The sequence below is a fragment of the Python bivittatus genome, unplaced genomic scaffold (assembly GCF_059951505.1).
Source record: "Python bivittatus isolate LINGU-HERP-01145 unplaced genomic scaffold, Pbiv_v1 ctg000330_np1212, whole genome shotgun sequence".
Taxonomy (NCBI): domain Eukaryota; kingdom Metazoa; phylum Chordata; class Lepidosauria; order Squamata; family Pythonidae; genus Python; species Python bivittatus.
In genome coordinates this window covers 62,530,846-62,547,500 of record NW_028277058.1, presented here as the reverse complement: position 1 = coordinate 62,547,500, position 16,655 = coordinate 62,530,846, and the positions used below count along the sequence as shown (strand labels likewise).

Sequence of the window (16,655 nt, the reverse complement as noted above, 5' to 3'; positions counted from 1 at the left end):
TGTGGCTAGAAGCCATCTTGGGGAGCAGAGAACCGAGACCCCTCAGGGCTAAGCCTGAAGGGGAGGCACTGGTGTCCAGCCTCAGTTTGCCCATCTGTGAAATGGGAAAGCTGATCTCCCCAAGGTCTGCATAGAAGCCAGCCCTTTCAACTGATTCCGAGTTTAACCTAGGGCTGCCTCTGAGCACGTGTAGAGGGATTGCCTTCACCTGGGAATAAGCTACTCCATTTTTTTCAAACTTCACATTATGGTGACCCCCTTACAGGATAAATAAATTGGTGAGATACCCCCCTCCCCATTAAAACTAAGGTTTGTACTGGACTTCCAAGGAAGAAATGGCGAACTGAAGATATTTCCAGACAAGGAGAGGACTTGAGATTGCCCACAAGTGCTCCAGACAGCTGCTCCTTGCAAGAAGACCGCAAGACATGGCTCTCTGGTGGATTAAGGGCTCTGGGAGACAAGGGAATAACCATCTTGCTCAGTCTGCGATCAGCGCCTTGAAAGAACACTGGGTTCGCATATTTCCTTTTTTAATCATTTTTGGAAATTGCTTATTAACTGCCTTTCAGCTATTAGGAACCGTCTCCTTCAATCCTCAGTGAAAGAAGTTTTAAATACAAGTTTAAGGAATTAAAAAAAATTCTGGAATAAGCAGCAAAAGCGTGATTAGAACTTTGATTTTAGAAAGTTACAAATGGACTAAGGGTCCAGATAAATTTGAAATAAGAATTTGGAATTAATGATAAGAATCCTTCTCCTGGGAAAATGCTTTTGTTTTGAATTCTTTAAAAAAAAACATGATAAGACAGGACGTTGAAGGTTGGCCACTAGAGGGCATTAGAAGGAACTAAAGATTACAATTAAAGGAGAAGAACGCTTAAATCTGACTTACTAATACAGAATGAAGCAAAATATTTTAACATTGGACATACAGTACTGAAGAATATTTTTGAACAATGGACTCAGAAGTTAATTTTAAGAGTGTCTGCCTCTATAGATAGACTGAGTTTAAAAGATGTTATGAAATAAGTTTTACCAGACAAGATTGAGACTGATCTGAAAGTGGACTTAAAAATGACAGGCAACAAGAATGACATGGAAAAAGATGTTACACTGGACTTATAAAAGAAACCGGCTGTTGTCTTCATAATTAAAAGGGATATACAAATAACAAACCATGAGAATGACCTGGATAATTTCCTATAATGGATTTACAAAGAGGCTTGTTAAAGCTTTGAAGAATCTCGTGAGAAGGGACAAAGAAAAAAAAATGAAAAGAAATCAAGTGTAACATCTTTTTCCATTATTTGAAGGGACTGAAGATCAAGATAGTTAGAAGTAAAATGAAGGAATGTAAAGTTGGTTTATTTGATCAAGGTTAAAATAGATAAGTTGTTATCTCTGGTGACCCTCAATGGAATTGTGCTGACGTCAGGACTGATATGATGAGGTTTTAAGGATTTGTTTATAGATGAGAAATATATAGATATGGGAAGAAGAGATCATTTGTAAGACAAAGTGAGAAGTTACTAAAATTGTTTATACTTGTGATGAAAGGGGAAGTCACTTCTTTATATATGTCCTCTCTTTTCCTTTAATATATTCTCATTTTTTTCTTTCTTTTCTATTTTTTCTATTTTCTGCACCTTCTTTCTTTTCTTTTCTTTTTTTAGGTTTGCATTGGTTTTTTTAAATCATTGTAGTTGTAATTTTTAATAAAATTACTATTAAAAAAACTAAGGTTTTCACTAAGGTAAGCATGGAGCATGAACTACACATTCCACTTATTTTTAATAATTCAGCTTTGATCTGTATGCCACAGGAGTTCTTAAACTTTGCAGGGAGTGAAGCTGGACAGTGCTTAACCTTTGCATACGGCTGGTCAGGCTTCGACCAACGCCCTGCTCCTCCTCTAAACTGCTCGCATCTCCTTGGGGGGCTGCAGCCCACAAGTTGGGAACCTAATCGGTCCCCACGTAGCTAGGATCGGGGGAAGATGGCTCCAGGGTCCATTTCCACAGCTGTAAAACAGGCACCCTAAAAGCGGCATTTCTGGAAGACCCGCCGTCACAGGGTCATTGTGCTGCAAGCCATGAAGAGGGCGGGAAAGAAGGCTGCGCCACGAGCCGTTTCCGGGTGAAAGTTAGAAATCTAGCAAAAGTGTTTGGGGGGGGGGTGTGCAGGAAGCATCAATGCGTCAGAGGTTCCTGTTTTCCCCTGCAGGAAAGCGGGGCTGAGTGCCAGGTCCTGGGTCAATCTCCAGCCCTTGGGAGAGGGACGAATGAGGGGCAGCCACCCCTCCTCTTCAGGAAGGGGCCTGCCAAGCAGAGGCAAAATTGCTACCCCTCTCGGACCACAAAGCCCAAGGCCATGCTCTGGGAATTAAGGGAGCTGGAGTCCAGCGTCCGGGGGCAGCAGCTGGGGAAGGCAGAATGGAATCAGAAGCGGATTATCCACCTGTTCCTGCACAGATTCGCTTTGCAGATGCTCAGAGGACCCCCCCTTCTTTTAACCCTCTGGGCACAAACATCCTCCAGAGGTTGGACTACAGCCCCCGTCATGCCTCAGCCAGCAGAAGGAGGATGGGGTTGTGGGTGCAACATCGCTGGAGTTGCAAGGTAGGAAAACACCATCTTTGAGAAAGTTGGAAAGTACCAAATCTGCTTTCAGGTTCCCACGTTCCTCCAGGCCACGGAGCTCTGAAACACTCTGGCTGGATCTCACGTGTTGTGCTAAGCCATGTGCCGCCTTAATCAAGGCTTGTGGAATCACCCATGGGGGAATGGGTTCAGGTGCTACACTAGGACAAAATGTGGCGTGATTTTAGCTCACCTCAGCAGGATGCAAGAAGCCAGCCCCCGTGGATTCCGAACTAGGGTTTACAGTGGTTTCTTCAACCAGTCCTGGTTTAAAGCAAACCAGGGATAAGCAAGATAGGTAACCTCAAGCAGAGAAAGTGCACTGCCCAGTCCAGCCAAGACAAGTGTCACAGCTGTACTGCAAGGGAGCAGGTCACCCTGTTTCCGTTCAGAATTTGCGTCTGTCCTTGGACTCCCTCCTTCCTTCCTTCCTTCCTTCCTTCCTTCCTTCCTTCCTTCCTTCCTTCCTTCCTTCCTTCCTTCCTTCCTTCCTTCCTTCCTTCCTTCCTTCCAAGTGACCAGGGTTTGTCCAGGACTTAAAAAGACGTGTCTCCCTCCTGCCAAGGAATCTCCCACCTTCTCCAGCATGGAAACAGGAGGGCTTAGCTCGGAAAGAGGGGCATCCATAGGGTAACGGTGCAACTTTCTGGTTGTTATCATCAGCAAACATCTTCACCTTTTCTCCAAGGAACTCAGAGGGTTATTTGGTGGTCTTCCTCAAACAACAACTCTGGGAGGTAGATTTGCCTGAGAGATTGCAACCCACCCAGTTTTGCAGTGTGAGTCGGCCCCATGTCTGAACCAGGACCTGCACCCAGAAGGTCTGGAGACCCCTAACCACTACCTCTCACTCTTCCTTGCTGGATAAGCTTTACCTTGTGTCTCCATCAGACACGGCCCCTGCTGGTTTAGCGACCAGGAGATCATTCGAGACGGCAAACAAGCATGGCGGGGGTCAGTCGGAGGGGAAAGAGACAGAGGGGAGCAGGATGGATCCTCAGAACAGCCTGGGGGTCTTACCTTCTGCAACGTTGACGGTGAAGGGGCTTTTGGGGATCTGAGCTCCCGCGAAGGTGATGTAGATCGTATGGGGACCCTCCAGGACAGGTCGGTAAGTGCATCGGAAAATATTGTCCCCTTTGTCTTCCAGCACCACTTCCACGGTGTCCCGGCGGCCCTGGGGGTCCACGATCACCACCCCCACATCACCTGCACCCGCTCCTGGAAACGGAAGACCCTGTTAGCTGCCCGGCTCCCCGTCGTGCTCCAGCCCAGTTCAGCACAGGAAGCCTGGGGTGCCGCTGAGAACAATAACCCCACAGCAGAGCTACAGGACACACGGATCGGTAGCGTTTCCCCAAACCCTCCCTGCAACAGATTACAAGGGTCACTTAACTCAGTGTTTCTCAACCTCAGCGACTTGAAGATGGGCGGACTTCAGCTCCCAGAATCCCCCAGCCAGCATGCTGGCTGGGGGATTCTGGGAGCTGAAGTCCGCCCATCTTCAAGTCACTGAGGTTGAGAAACACTGACTTAACTCCTTCCTGAGATATCACTTCTTCCCCCAACTGGAGTGTCCGCAGGGAGGGTCAAAAAAGTCAAAATGGCACCCGTTGCACTCCTTGCCCAGCAATAATTCCATCTAACCTCTACTTGGCTTGTGGAATTCACAGCCACTTTCAGACGGATAGAGCCAAGATAATTCTTCTATAACCTGACCTGCTGCCGTGAATTCTTCGCGAAATTCTTTGGACCAAAAAAATGCTTGCAAATTTCTGGCCTCTCTTCCCTTGGTTCTCATTTGACCACGAGGCCACCACTTTGGGCACATTTTCTTAGTCTGTTCCTATATTTCAGCGTAATTAATCCTGGATGGATCGATCAATCGATGGATCAACGGATCGGAATACTGTCTCTATAATTATCTTGCAAATTTAGATGTTATAATATGGATTTGAAATGTCCTGAAATCAAGGTTTGTATTTCCTGTGGTTATTTATTTTCCTAGCATCTAAAAAAGGGGGTCTACCAAAAAGTATTAGGGAAGGGAAAGGAACGTGCCCCTCTTTTTATAACCTCGGGGGACTTTGCTTTTCCCTCCTCCTCCCACCCGATGAAATGCCACGTACCTGCAGTGTAGATGTCAAAGTAGGTGGGCTTGTTGGCCACGTTTCCCACGGGCTCCAGGCCTGGTCCACGGGCCGTCACCTTGCTGGCGTCGCCAAGAGCCATGCCCACGTTGACTTCAAAGGGGCTCTTATCAATATTTTGCCCAGCAAAGAGGACAGTGACCTGGGCGGGGGGTAAACAGCAGGAGGAAAATCAGGAGAAATTGGACAACTCAGCCCGGGGCTGCCCACCCGCAGAGAGGGAGAAACTGGGTTTGAAGCGGGTGCGTCTCCAGCATCAAAGTGATTGAGCAGAATTTGCAAGATCGTGATCGAGGAGAAATACCACATTTATTCTCCTCTCCCTTGAGGTCTAGGAACTTGAAAATGGATGTTCTCAAGTGATGCTCTCACCCTAAACACTTGCCAATTCTGGAGAGACCGATACAAGCTTTGGCCTGCCCAGGAGGCAGAAATGCCACAGGGGAATCTCTCTAATGGCAAAACGGCACCCCTTGATTTGTTTGGCAGAAGGCAGCCCTCATCGGAAGTCCTGAAGATCAATTCTCCAGTGTGTAAATTGCATTTTATTGCTGCCTCTTATTGTACTTTATTACTTTTATCGTGGTCTACATTTTTTAATGCATAGTCCAGTCTTTTTTCCAAAACCCAGAGGTCACCCCATCCTGCTCGCCAGCCCCCGGGCCACGGGGCGGCCCCCTCACCTTGTGCAAGCCGGCCACCTTGGGCACGTAGGAGACGGAATAGGTCCGATTCTTGTCGTTGTTGGCAACCACCTTGGCCTGGGGAGAAAGAAAGGGAGAGCTTCACTGGGCAGCCCAGTGGCTCTCGCCAACAGCTGCCGCCTGTCGCTCAGGACGACCGCAGCGGCTCCTTCAGCAATGCGCCCCAGATGCCTGGGGAGTCACGGCATCGGCTGATTCCTCCATGGCCCCGCGGCCCCAATTGGAGCAGCTGAGGCTTCCAGTGCCAGCCTGGCAGCGAGAAAGGCTGGTGCCCTTCCCTGGTCATTGTGGGGGTGGGGGGCTCCATCCTGTGGCTCAGGGCAGGGAGAGGAGAGGAGAAGGATGGGGGCTCTCTGGCCCGAGGGCCTGGGCGCCTCCTGCCCGCCAGCACTTTCCTCTCTTGGAGCCAGTTGGGGGCGGGGGGGAAGCCGTCTGGCTTCAAACCCCCAGGGTTTATTTCAGACCTGAAGGCAAAAGGAGGAAGGGCCCCCTAGAAAACGGGGCTAGCCAGCAGCAGCTCTGAGACGGCTGGCAGCTGGTCCAGCTCCCTTGCCAGGCAGAAGCTCGAGGGCCATTTGGGGTGGGGGCAGAGGAGGAAAAGGCCAGCGGAATCAGATGTTGGCCCTGGGGCACAGCTGGGCACGGACCAGGCATACCTCTTCTGTGTGTCCCTCGGGGTCTTCGATGTACACCAGCACCTCTCCCAGTCCAGCTTCGACGGTCTCCACAGTGAAGTGGGCTGGCTTCAGCACCGTGTTCCCGTGGGGCTCGATACCTGGGGGGAGATCAGATGTGTTGGCTGGGGGGGCCAAGGGCAGCCTTGCTCTCCAAAAGAGGGGCAGGGGGAGGGAGGAAAAGAAGGGGAAGGAGGAGGAAGAGGACAGGGAAGGGGAAGGGGAAGTGGGGAAGAATGAGGAGCAGGAGAGGAAGAGGATGGGGAAGGATTTCCCCAAGTTTCACATCAGCTGCAGCTTGACGGGAAGGCATCAACCACCCAGTCACTAGAGGCCACTTTTCATAGCAGGGAGACCACCCTGGGAGCTTCCTAACAATCCTGGTTAAAGAAGAGTTCTAAAGTTCCCAAATTTGGGGGGTTTCAAGGTTGTTTCAACAACACAGCGAGACCCAAGACCACAGACACGCCTTCCGGCTCTTCTGACCGTCCCCCTGGCCCTACAACAGTTTGACCCGTGAAACCTTTTGCCCAACCCCTCTGTGGGGAGCTCCTCTTCCTGGATCTCAGTCTGCTGTGAGCTGGAGAAAGATCCAGGTTGCGAAAATCAACCCCCAGGGGGGCAAACAAGTGAACTGAGGAGAAGCAGATTCTCTCGCCCTGATTTCAGAGCTGGTACGATCAAAGGCAGGCCACAGGATCTGGCTCGCTGACTTGCTAAAAGAGCGAGATCAGGCGGGATGGAGGGGGCAGCTGTTTCCTCACCATTTGCCTCCCCCCGCTCCGAGACCCTCCCCCCCTTTCTCTGCCCCCAAGGGGGCTGCTTACCGGGCCCGTACGCCTTGGCCTTCTTGGGATTGACCTGCTTGGAGCGCAGGGGGGCTCCGGGTTTAAGCTTGGCTTTGGGGAACTGGGACAGGTAGGTCATGACCGAATGCTCGTCCACGTTGGGGTCCACGATCTCTTCGGGAGCAATCACCTGCAAAGAGGACATGAATCAATAGGTGGGGAGCTCGGAGAGGATGCCCCGTTTTTCCACATGGTTTTGTGGCTGAGAAGCTGGGCCTGTTGGATTTCCACCTGCCCCTTCTTAAGCTCCCAAGAGCGCTGCCCACAGTTTGGCTCCAGCTGTTCCCCCCTCCCTGCTGGCTTTCCGGGGAGCTCCCCTGCCCTGGTCCCAGGACCCTGTCCCCAGCCCACCCATCTCCAAGGGGTACCTGGGGGACGCCCAGCCAGTCGTCGGCCTGCTGCATGGCTTCCCGGGCATTCTCCACCGGCTGCCTGGGGTCCCATGTCTCCCAGTCTGGGCACAGGCCTGGGGGGAAGAAGAGAGAGAGGGTCAGGGAGGCCGGGGGCAGAGCCATCCGGAAGGCACCCACCCCTCTTCATCGGCCACGAAGGATCGGAGGAGCTGCAGCCCACGAGTGGAAGATGCCAACGATGCCCTTCTGCAAGGGGCGAGCAGCAGGCAGGGCACGGCCAGAGAGAGACCCTGCTTCGGTGGCCCCCTGAGAACAAACAGGGATTGGGGTGGCAGGAATCCAGGTTCAAATCCACCTCCAGCCCTGGAAAATAGTGGACTCTGGGCCAGTCCCTCTCTTTCAGCCCAGCCTACCCTACAGGGCTGTTGCTCAGGAAGGAAGGAAAGAGGGAAGGAAAGAGAGAGAGAGAGAGAGAGAAAGCCAGCCAGCCAGCCAGCAGCTTTGGCTGAGCGGCTGAAGGGAGGCTGCCTCGGGGAATCCCAGAGCAGCGGGAACCAGTGCCAGGAACCAGGGCTGGGGGGAGGCCCTGCAGTTCCCGGGGCAAGCAAAGGGGCCTTTCGACATATAAGGAGCCCTGCTGGAGGTCAGCGGAAAGCAGGCTCGGTCCGGCTGCCAAAACGGGCAACCCCAGCAGCTCTCGGGAAGCTTTTTGCCTCCCCAAGGAAATGGTTGCGACTTGGAGGACAGCCACCTGGCTGGGGGGCGGGTGGGGGGGCGAAAGGGGAAGCACAGAGCGGCAGGCAGCTCCTGCGCCTGTCAGACCTTAATTTGTGCCTGGACTCGGCGGGGGCTGAGTCACCAACTCAGCTCCACAAGTTGGGGTCAGGTTTTCCTCTCTCCAGCCCGGAGATGATGATGCTGCCTCTGGACGCGGGCAGAGGGCCCTTCTCTTGCTCATCGCCCCAGCCCTGAGATAGGGAGGGGCTCCTCTTTGTTCACTGACAAACCGCACGCACATCGGTTCAGGAGAAAGCCCCCATGACGCATGGGTCGCAAGATATTGGACAGAAATCCCCGGGGGGGGGACGGGGGAAGGAGAAGAAGAGGGGGTCTGCTCTCTGAACCCCCCAAAGCACACCTCTGCGCTCAGAGGAGGAGAAGAGCTTGCAACTAACTCCATTTTAGCCAGGGTCTCCCGTCGCCCCCCATCCGGCGAGGCTTCTGAGTATGCCCAAATTTGGCCAGCCTTCCCAGCTGGGTGGGGGGGCGCAGATCCTCCAGGGCTATAAATCTGCTTGCAGAATGTTTAGGTTGCAAAGGCCACTTGGCAGCCAAGCCAGCCCCCGCTGCGGCAAGACGGGACCTGAGCGATCGAGCAACGCCAGAGGAGGACAAAACGGCTCTGCGCGCGGAATCCAGGACGGGAACCCGGTTGGCATCCAAACCTGGCCGCAAAGGAGCCCCACTCTCGGGAGAGTCTTCCTCGACAGGCCCCAAATAAAAATGCCTCCGATCAAAATGCTTTTGAAAAGGCCCTAAGGACAAATCTGGCGTTTGGAGGTCGCGTTTTTGAAGAGGGTGCCGACTTCCAGCAAGGAACGGCTGAAATCCGTTGCTTTGCGCGTGAATAAATGCGAAAAGGGAAAAAGGAGCAAAGAGGCGTTTGCACCACACCCCAAAGGCCTGGGGGCTGCGTGACCCTCCGGTGAATAACTTCTTATCGCCTCGGTCCACTGTCTTTTGTGGCTTAGCGTTTTGTGACCGTCCAGCCCCTTTGGATCCTTGGTGGGCTCGTTCTCTGGGCTGTGCCATCCCGGGAAACGGGTTAGTTCAGTCTCTTCTGCAAATGCCAACTAGGAAAGTGCCCCATTGCAAACTCCAAGTTCGGCTTTTGAAAGCAGCCCTATGTTTGTTTGTGGCTTGTTTATTTAAAACAGGGTTTCTCAACCTCAGCAACTTGAAGACGGGTAGACTTCAAGTCCCAGAATTCCCCAGCCAGCATGGCTGGCTGGGGGATTCTGGAAGTTGAAGTCCACCCGTCTTCGAGTTCCTAGGTTGAGAAACCCTTATTTAAAAGATTTCTGCAGTTGCCCATCTTACACAATATAACCCTAAAAAAATGTTCTGGGTTTGAGATCCATCTTATTTGATTTATTTATTTGATCAAGTTATTGATTGATTGATTCATTCATGTAATTTAATTTAGAGGCCGCCCCACTCGAAATGACGGGGAGGGGCTTACGCTTTAAAAAATAGGATTTTTTAAAAAATAAAAAATAAAGAGAGAGATCCTAAGCATCCCGGAGGCAAACTCTCTATAATGAAAAAACATCTCATGGGGGCTCAACCACCCCTCCGTCCCCCAGCCTGGGAGCAAAGCCAGGCTTTCAACGACTTTCTGAACATGATCAGGGCAGGATTTGCAACCGGACAAGTTGCTTCAAAGTCCTCGGAAGACCGGCTTTGAAACTCTCAGAAATGAGGGCAGGAGGCTCAGCCTTGCCAAAAAGATCTTTGCCAATTTCAAGGGCTGTTTCAAGAAGCAGGGGGTCAGGGAGCCTTAGGAGGAAATGGAGAACTGAAGCAGAAAAGCAACAGAGGGCATCTGTTGGGCGGTCAAAGAAGTCAAAATGGCCACCATGACTGTGTAGTCAAAAACCTTCCCCTTTTGATGTGCGACACAGTTCAAAAATCAGTGTGGCTCACTCTTGGCAACTTTAAGACGGGTGGACTTCAACTCCCAGAATTCCCCAGCCAGCATGGCTGGCTGGGGAATTCTGGGAGTTGAAGTCCACCCGTCTTAAAGTTCTCAAGTTTGAGAACACTGGTTTCAATCATCTGAACAGCGGCTACCACCAGACCCTGAAGTCAGCAAATTCCAGAGCAGGGTACGTAAATCCTCGTTCGAACGTGTCGAGAAAAACATCCTTCTTTTGATCCGGCCCGAAACTCCCTGCACTTTGTTTCAGGGAAGGAGCCCCTGTTCTAACGTCATTAAAGAAACATCCTGTTCTTCCCACATTTTCCACACCAGGCAGGATTTGATAGGCTTCCGTCAAGCTCCCCCCTTATCAGCTTTCTTTTTTTCCAGCGAAGAAAGGCTTGAATCCTTCGTGGAAAGCATTTAAATCAGTTTCTCGGCCAGTGCTCGGTACGCCTTGGAGCGTGAGCAGAAGAATCCCAAGGGGTGGTCAAAAAAGTCAAGATGGCGTCCAGAATGGTGCATTTCAGCCCCGCCGGTTTTCTACGCGCGTCGTGATGCGCATAAAAACCAGGTGGAGCTTCGTCTGCACCACTGCGGAAGCCATCTTGACTTTCTCGACTACACCCTGCAGACCCCCCAGCAAGGTGGGATGCGACACCCCTCCCGAAATGATGACAAGGGCAGGAAGAGAAGCAGCACCAGCAATCCCATGTGCCGGAGCAAAGAAATTCAGCATTTCCTGGAGAATGGGGCTGGGGCAGCCCAAATCAAAAAAATAATTTTGTGGCGCGAGCTCATTCGCTTTCTTAATCGCGCGGATGCACCGTTTGGCGAGGGATCCTGGAAAGCTTTCTCCCACATTGGCAAGCGATGCTTCGACCCCCAATTCGTTCTTACTCGTGGGCGTCTGTGGAACACCCATCATCCTGCAAATTGGGTCCCTTGCGCAATGACATCATGGCACCCGTGACGTCATCGCCCTTTCTCCCTGGCGCTGAGGCTGTCTCGCAGCATTGGGCACTCTGACAAATGCATTACTGCAATTTCTTCTGGCCGCCCTCTTGACTTTTTGGCCACACCTTGTGGGCACCCCAGGCGGGACTAAGAATACGAAACGTTGAGAGGGACGGGATTAGGATCCTGAGCTTGCCATGCTAAAGGAAGGCTGTAAAAGTTCAGGGTGCCTCGGAGATGTGCTAATTCCTGGTGTGCATTTCCACGAGCTAGTTTATCAGTGCTTCTCAACCTCAGCAACTTTAAGAGGGGTGAACTTCAACTCCCAGAATTCCCCAGCTGGCTGGGGAATTCTGGGAGTTGAAGTTCACCCCTCTTAAAGTTGCCGAGGTTGAGAAGCACTGATCGAGACAGTTGTAAACTGCTAAATAAAACTGCTAAATAAAACAAGGAGTCTTTATTGATTTGGCAGTATTCCAGTAAAATAAATCAAGAAAAGGAAGTAAATTTAGTCCTCTGTGCAGCAAGTGCCAAATTGGAAGCCTGGGGAGAAAATCAAATTTCTAGCACAGAAGGAAAAGAAAAGGCAGGTTCTGGCCATTATGACAGCATATATTTCCTTTGTGAGAAAATGCACGGGCAGAATTTAGCACTCGCCATTTCCTTGACCTTCTCCAGAGAGTTAAATAAGCTTTATTGACTTACTTCTGAGTCAACACGGCATAAAGGTTTACGGAGTGGTGATTGAGGCCAGGGTTAAGCCCGGCTTAGTTTCCATCCTGTTTCTGGACATCGAACAAGGCTCTGGAAAGTACCTTAAAGATATTTTTCTGCAGCACGTGAATATTGTTGCCAGAATACAGAAGCAGGCCTGGCCCAGGTGGTTGGGAACAGAGCTGCAAATCCAGGCGCTTTCTCCCTGCAAAGGCTCTCCAGGTTGGCCTTAAGCAATTAATTACCTTGGGCTCAACTCCCTTCTGCTAAGCTGAGGCCAATACCATCAGACGTAATGGCCAACCCTGCAGGGTTGTTGGAACGATAACCGAAAAACGCTTGAACGATGTACCGAGCCTCCACAGGGGAAGCAAGAAGGGAGGAATATCTAAGCCCGCTTTGCTCAACCCGGTGCCTTCTGGATGCGCTGGGACTCAAGGGCATCGTCGTGGGGAGGGTCCAGAAAGTCAAGACTGATCTAGATGGCCACGTGCTTAAAAAGGGGCAGGCTTCCATCATGTGGGCACTGCTGCCCTCTTGACTTTTTGACCCCCCTGCGGATGAACCTGGACTACAGCGCCCAGGATTCCCCACGATGATCTTGACTGGGAATGGATTGTAATTCTTGGAAATCCTTGGAGTTTGTTATGTATTGAAGACTGTTTTTTATATTGCATTTTAATTGATTTTATCTCTTCTGTAAACCGCCCAGAGTTGCTTTTTAATGAGATGGGCCGTGACAAATTTGATATATAAATAAACAAATAAATAAATAAATTCCAATACAATTGTTATTGGATGGATGGATGGACGGATATATCATTTATGGCTATATATTTTGCAAGCAGGTCCAGAGTTGGGGGCATGCAAGCATAACCCATCAATCTGCAGGGTGCCAGGCGAAGTAAGGCTGTTCCATGCCAGCCAGTGCCCCTGCTCCCGCCCCACTCTGACCCTGGGCTCCCCTGGGCACACTCACCTGGGGCACAGTTGTCCACCAGAGCGCCCAGCGCCTTGCCATCCTGCCAGTCACGGTTGAAGTTGGTGATGGGGAGTTGTGGCACCTTGTTCTGGATCCACCCGAGCAGGCGCTGCTTCGGCGTCTGCTTCTTGGCATCCTCTTCATCCTCGTCTTCCCACATGGGCATGGAGATGGAGTAATGGAGGATGAGGGTCCATATCAGGCCCAGGATCAGCTTCAGGTTGCCGTCCACAATGGCTTTGCTGTCTGCAGGGGAAGAAACAGAAGGGGGACCGGTGAGGCGAGGTGCGGGGCCCACCTGAAGGAAGGGCTCCCCAGGAGCCAGCTGCCAGCCCCCCAGGCTGCCCGCCTGCCCGGATGGCCTGCAGTGAAGGGGCTACTGCTTCAAGGGCACATTCGTCATGCCACAAGCCCAATCCTTGTTCGGGGGAGGCAATTCATCGGAGAAGCTGTGTGACCCAGAGAGCAGGATGCAAGCCTTTGAGTCACACAGAAACCTTCCTCTGTCTGCAGACGGAGGAAAGTTTCTGTGTGACTCAAAAGCTTGCACGCCAAGAAGCTTGGCCTTAGGCTAATTGGGAATGTCATTCTTCCTCTCCTTTGAGAGGTGGGGAGAGGCCTGAAGGAAAGGGGACAGGGAAGTCCCCCCAATCTCTATGGGCTGCTGTTTGGCATCCCTCCAGCCAGCCCCAGAGCCTCTCCTCCCCATAACCCTGACTTTGCAAAATGATCACCGCTGAGATGCCCGGAGCCAGCAGGGGGACCCAGAGGTGGGTGTGGGCAGGTGAACGAAGGGGGCGTGGCCAGACCCAACCCCCACCCCATTTTGGTGGGGAGGGAATTCAGCTCCAATTCCACAAATCAAACCCAGTTGGTTTGATGACTCCCCACGTGGTTCATAACCTTCTGCCCGATTCAACCTGAGAGATCCACTTTGGGAGGGAGAAATGCTGAAATTCCCACAATGGAAGAATGGATGGTGAAGAGGGCAGAACCGGCAGAAGTGGCGAAACTGACCTGGTTGGCCAGGGATAAATCGATCGGTACTTTTTTAAAAAGACTGGAAACCTTTTATGGACTTTTTTTTTTCTGAAAGCAGAGAAAAGTGAAGTAATGATTTATGAATTTGATGACTGAAAAAAAAAATTAGGGGCTGGAGGGAATTCTGTAATGCTAAGGAGGGAGGTTGGATAACGACTTTGTTGATTGCTGGTGCAAAGAAGGTCAGAAGTCCCTTACTTTTTCTGATTTTGGTTTTTTCAGTTAATTTTCTCTCTTGCTTGCTCGCTTTTTACACTTCCTCTTTTCTTCCTCTTTTCCTTTTTTTTTTTAAGAGTTGTTTTTTAGGGTTTGAAAAAAATCTCAATAACAATTTTATAAAATCCCCTCTCACCCCTTTGGGTGGTCCGTGTCTTCCTCCGTCTCAGGTCCTTCGCCGGAGGCCTGGGAGTTGGAGGGTCCTGTGCGGCAGAGTTCCCCAGCCTCAGCCACTTTAAGATGGGTGGACTTCAGCTCCCAGAATTCCCCAGCCTGGGGAATTCTGGGAGTTGAAGTCCGCCCATCTTGAAGTGGCTGAGGTTGAGGAACCCTGCTGGGCAGGATCTGAGCTGCTCCTAGCCCTGCACCCTTCTGGGCAGAGAGCACTGATGTTCCTCCTGGGATCCACTGGAGCCATCCCCGAGGGCTCCGACCACCACGGGGACCCCTTTGGCCTTGACTTTCCACTTCCTCTCCAGTTCCTCCTTCAGGCCCTGGTGCTTCTCCCGCTTCTCATCCTCCTTCTTCCTGATGTTGCTGTCACATACACACACACACACCCCACACACACACACAGAGTTTGAGTTTCCCAAGCTTAAAAGGAAAGGGAATAGCCTTAAAAGAGAGCCGTTTCTGGAAGGAATCTGGGGGCTGCCCCCAATCTCACAGGTGGGGCTCCCCCATGGTAGGACACGGCAGTGCCAAAGCTTGGTCTGAAACCCAAAGCAGCCCCTGGGAGGCCAAAGGCCGGAGCTGGCACTGCGCTGGCCTGTTTTCTCAAGAAAGAGGGGGCAAGAGGAAGGAAGGGGGTCATTCTTTCCCCGAAGCGTGCAAGCGTCCACAGTCTCTTGCACACATGCGCTTCACCAGGGGAAAAGCAGGCGATGAGCTGTCCAGTGGAAAGTCAATTGGATTGTGCCCAGGGAGGAAATGGGCTGCAGATGTTTGCAGCAGGCGATGCGCAGCGACACCCACTCCCAGGATCTGCTGCCTCTGGGTCTCCCAGGGTGCCGGGAGGAGAGGGGACAGCCCTGGTGGGGGCAGGGGAGGCTGTCCTGGCCCCAGACCCTTCCCCTCTTTTCAGGGTCCACACCCCGCCAGCCTCTCAGGCTGAGGGTCAAGGCTGGGCAGGGTCCCCCAGGAGCTGAGAGAGGTCTCCCCTCCAGAAATCCTCAGCTGGAGCATCTCTTCCGATCTGCAACCTGGGACTCAGCCCTTGCTGTCCGAGCAAGCCTGGGGAGGGGAGGCAGGTCGCCCAGCAGCACAGCAAAGGCCCTTTGCACATGCCCAGGAACTCGCTTTTTTTATTGCCGCAGGACGGACGCATTGCAGGCTCGCCTGAACCGGATCCAGACCTGATTTCTGAAAAGGAGGTCCACGGGGGAGGTTCAGAAAGAGTCTCTCTTGGCAAAGAGAATGACTCGCTTCCAACATTGGAAAGTGACTTAAAGACTTCATTGATCAGGACCCCACTAGCCCCTTTTTCAACTGGCAGATTTTATTCCAAAGGCAGACCCTTTCGTGAGCTACAGCTCACGACAGGGTCTGCCTTTGGAATAAAATCTGCCAGTCGAAAAAGGGGCTAGCGGGGTCCTTCTAATTTTGAGCTACCATAAACTAACACAGTTCTCTCCCTGCAATGTCTAAAATCGATGATGATGATGATGATGATGATGATGATGATGATGATGATGGTTGGTCACACAGTCAGCCAGATGTTTAGACTGGATTTGGCATTTCTGTCCACCTATCAAGTCTTTCCCAAGGGCCTGGGATAGGCAGATGTTGTTTGATGGGGTTAAAGGGATCCTCACAGGATAGAAGCTGTTTCAAATAAAGCTGCCTTTTGCAGTTGACTGATGGCGATTTTGTCCATGCCAATGGTCTTCCAGGGGTGCCCCAGATGTTTGGGGATTGCACCCAAGGCGCCTATAACTATTGGGACTATCTTTGTTATTATTATTATCCTTTAACCTAGCGGGCCTCAACTGATGTCTGCTGAAAAAAACCTCACTCGGCTCGCCTCCTCCGGCGCTCTCGCAAAGCAGCGCACGCCGCAGCCTCTTGCAACTTCCACATTTTGCTTCCCTGCAAAGCTCAGCTGCTCTCCCACCCACTCCTGCCCGGGACAGCTGCAAGGCCTGCTCCTGATCTGGATGCCGCCGTGACTCAAGGAAAGGGGGCTGGATCGGAGTGTCCGGCTTGGAGACGAGCAGGATGGGGCTGAGGGAACAGGTGTTTGTCTGAGTTTCCTGCCAGCAGACACCCAGGGTTGGCGATGTTTGGTTGCGTGTCCGTGTTGAGTAAAAGTTTCCTCTTTTCCCAACCTCGACGTGGGCTGGAGAAGGCTTTAAGAGCGGCCGAATAGCGTTTAGCCACGGGACAACGGAGAAGATTGCAAAGGCTGGCCCAATCCAGGTGTGCGCCTCCTGGTACATTTTGAGCCAGCTTTGTAACACACAGGGAACCCCCATCCTTTCCTCTGGCAGACACACCCCGCGCAAAAGGGAGCGTCCCCATTTACAGGGGAGCAGTATTGTCCAGCCGGGGAAGAGCAAGTCAGACTCCCTAGTTTCACTCAGTTACATTTCCAGCTACTTATTTCAATGTGTTTCAAGCTTGGAACTTGAAGATGTGTGGGCTTCAGCTCCCAGATTTCCCCAGCCAGCACCT

The 16,655-nt window shown here is 51.8% G+C and overlaps 1 protein-coding gene across 2 annotated transcripts in view; it reads right to left on the bottom strand.

Annotated features, from left to right (window-relative positions):
- The window catches only part of FLNC (filamin C), a 77,654-nt gene that overhangs the window by 43,248 nt on the left and 17,751 nt on the right, over window positions 1–16,655 (bottom strand). For both annotated transcript variants that reach the window (XM_088141473.1, XM_088141472.1), the window contains exons 2-8: window positions 12,723–12,971; window positions 7,387–7,484; window positions 6,998–7,148; window positions 6,153–6,271; window positions 5,476–5,553; window positions 4,772–4,934; window positions 3,663–3,863 (exon numbers count right to left, since the gene is read on the bottom strand). In XM_088141473.1, coding sequence (XP_087997599.1) covers window positions 3,663–3,863; window positions 4,772–4,934; window positions 5,476–5,553; window positions 6,153–6,271; window positions 6,998–7,148; window positions 7,387–7,484; window positions 12,723–12,971 — 1,059 coding nt within the window. The remainder of the gene's footprint in view (window positions 1–3,662; window positions 3,864–4,771; window positions 4,935–5,475; window positions 5,554–6,152; window positions 6,272–6,997; window positions 7,149–7,386; window positions 7,485–12,722; window positions 12,972–16,655) is intronic.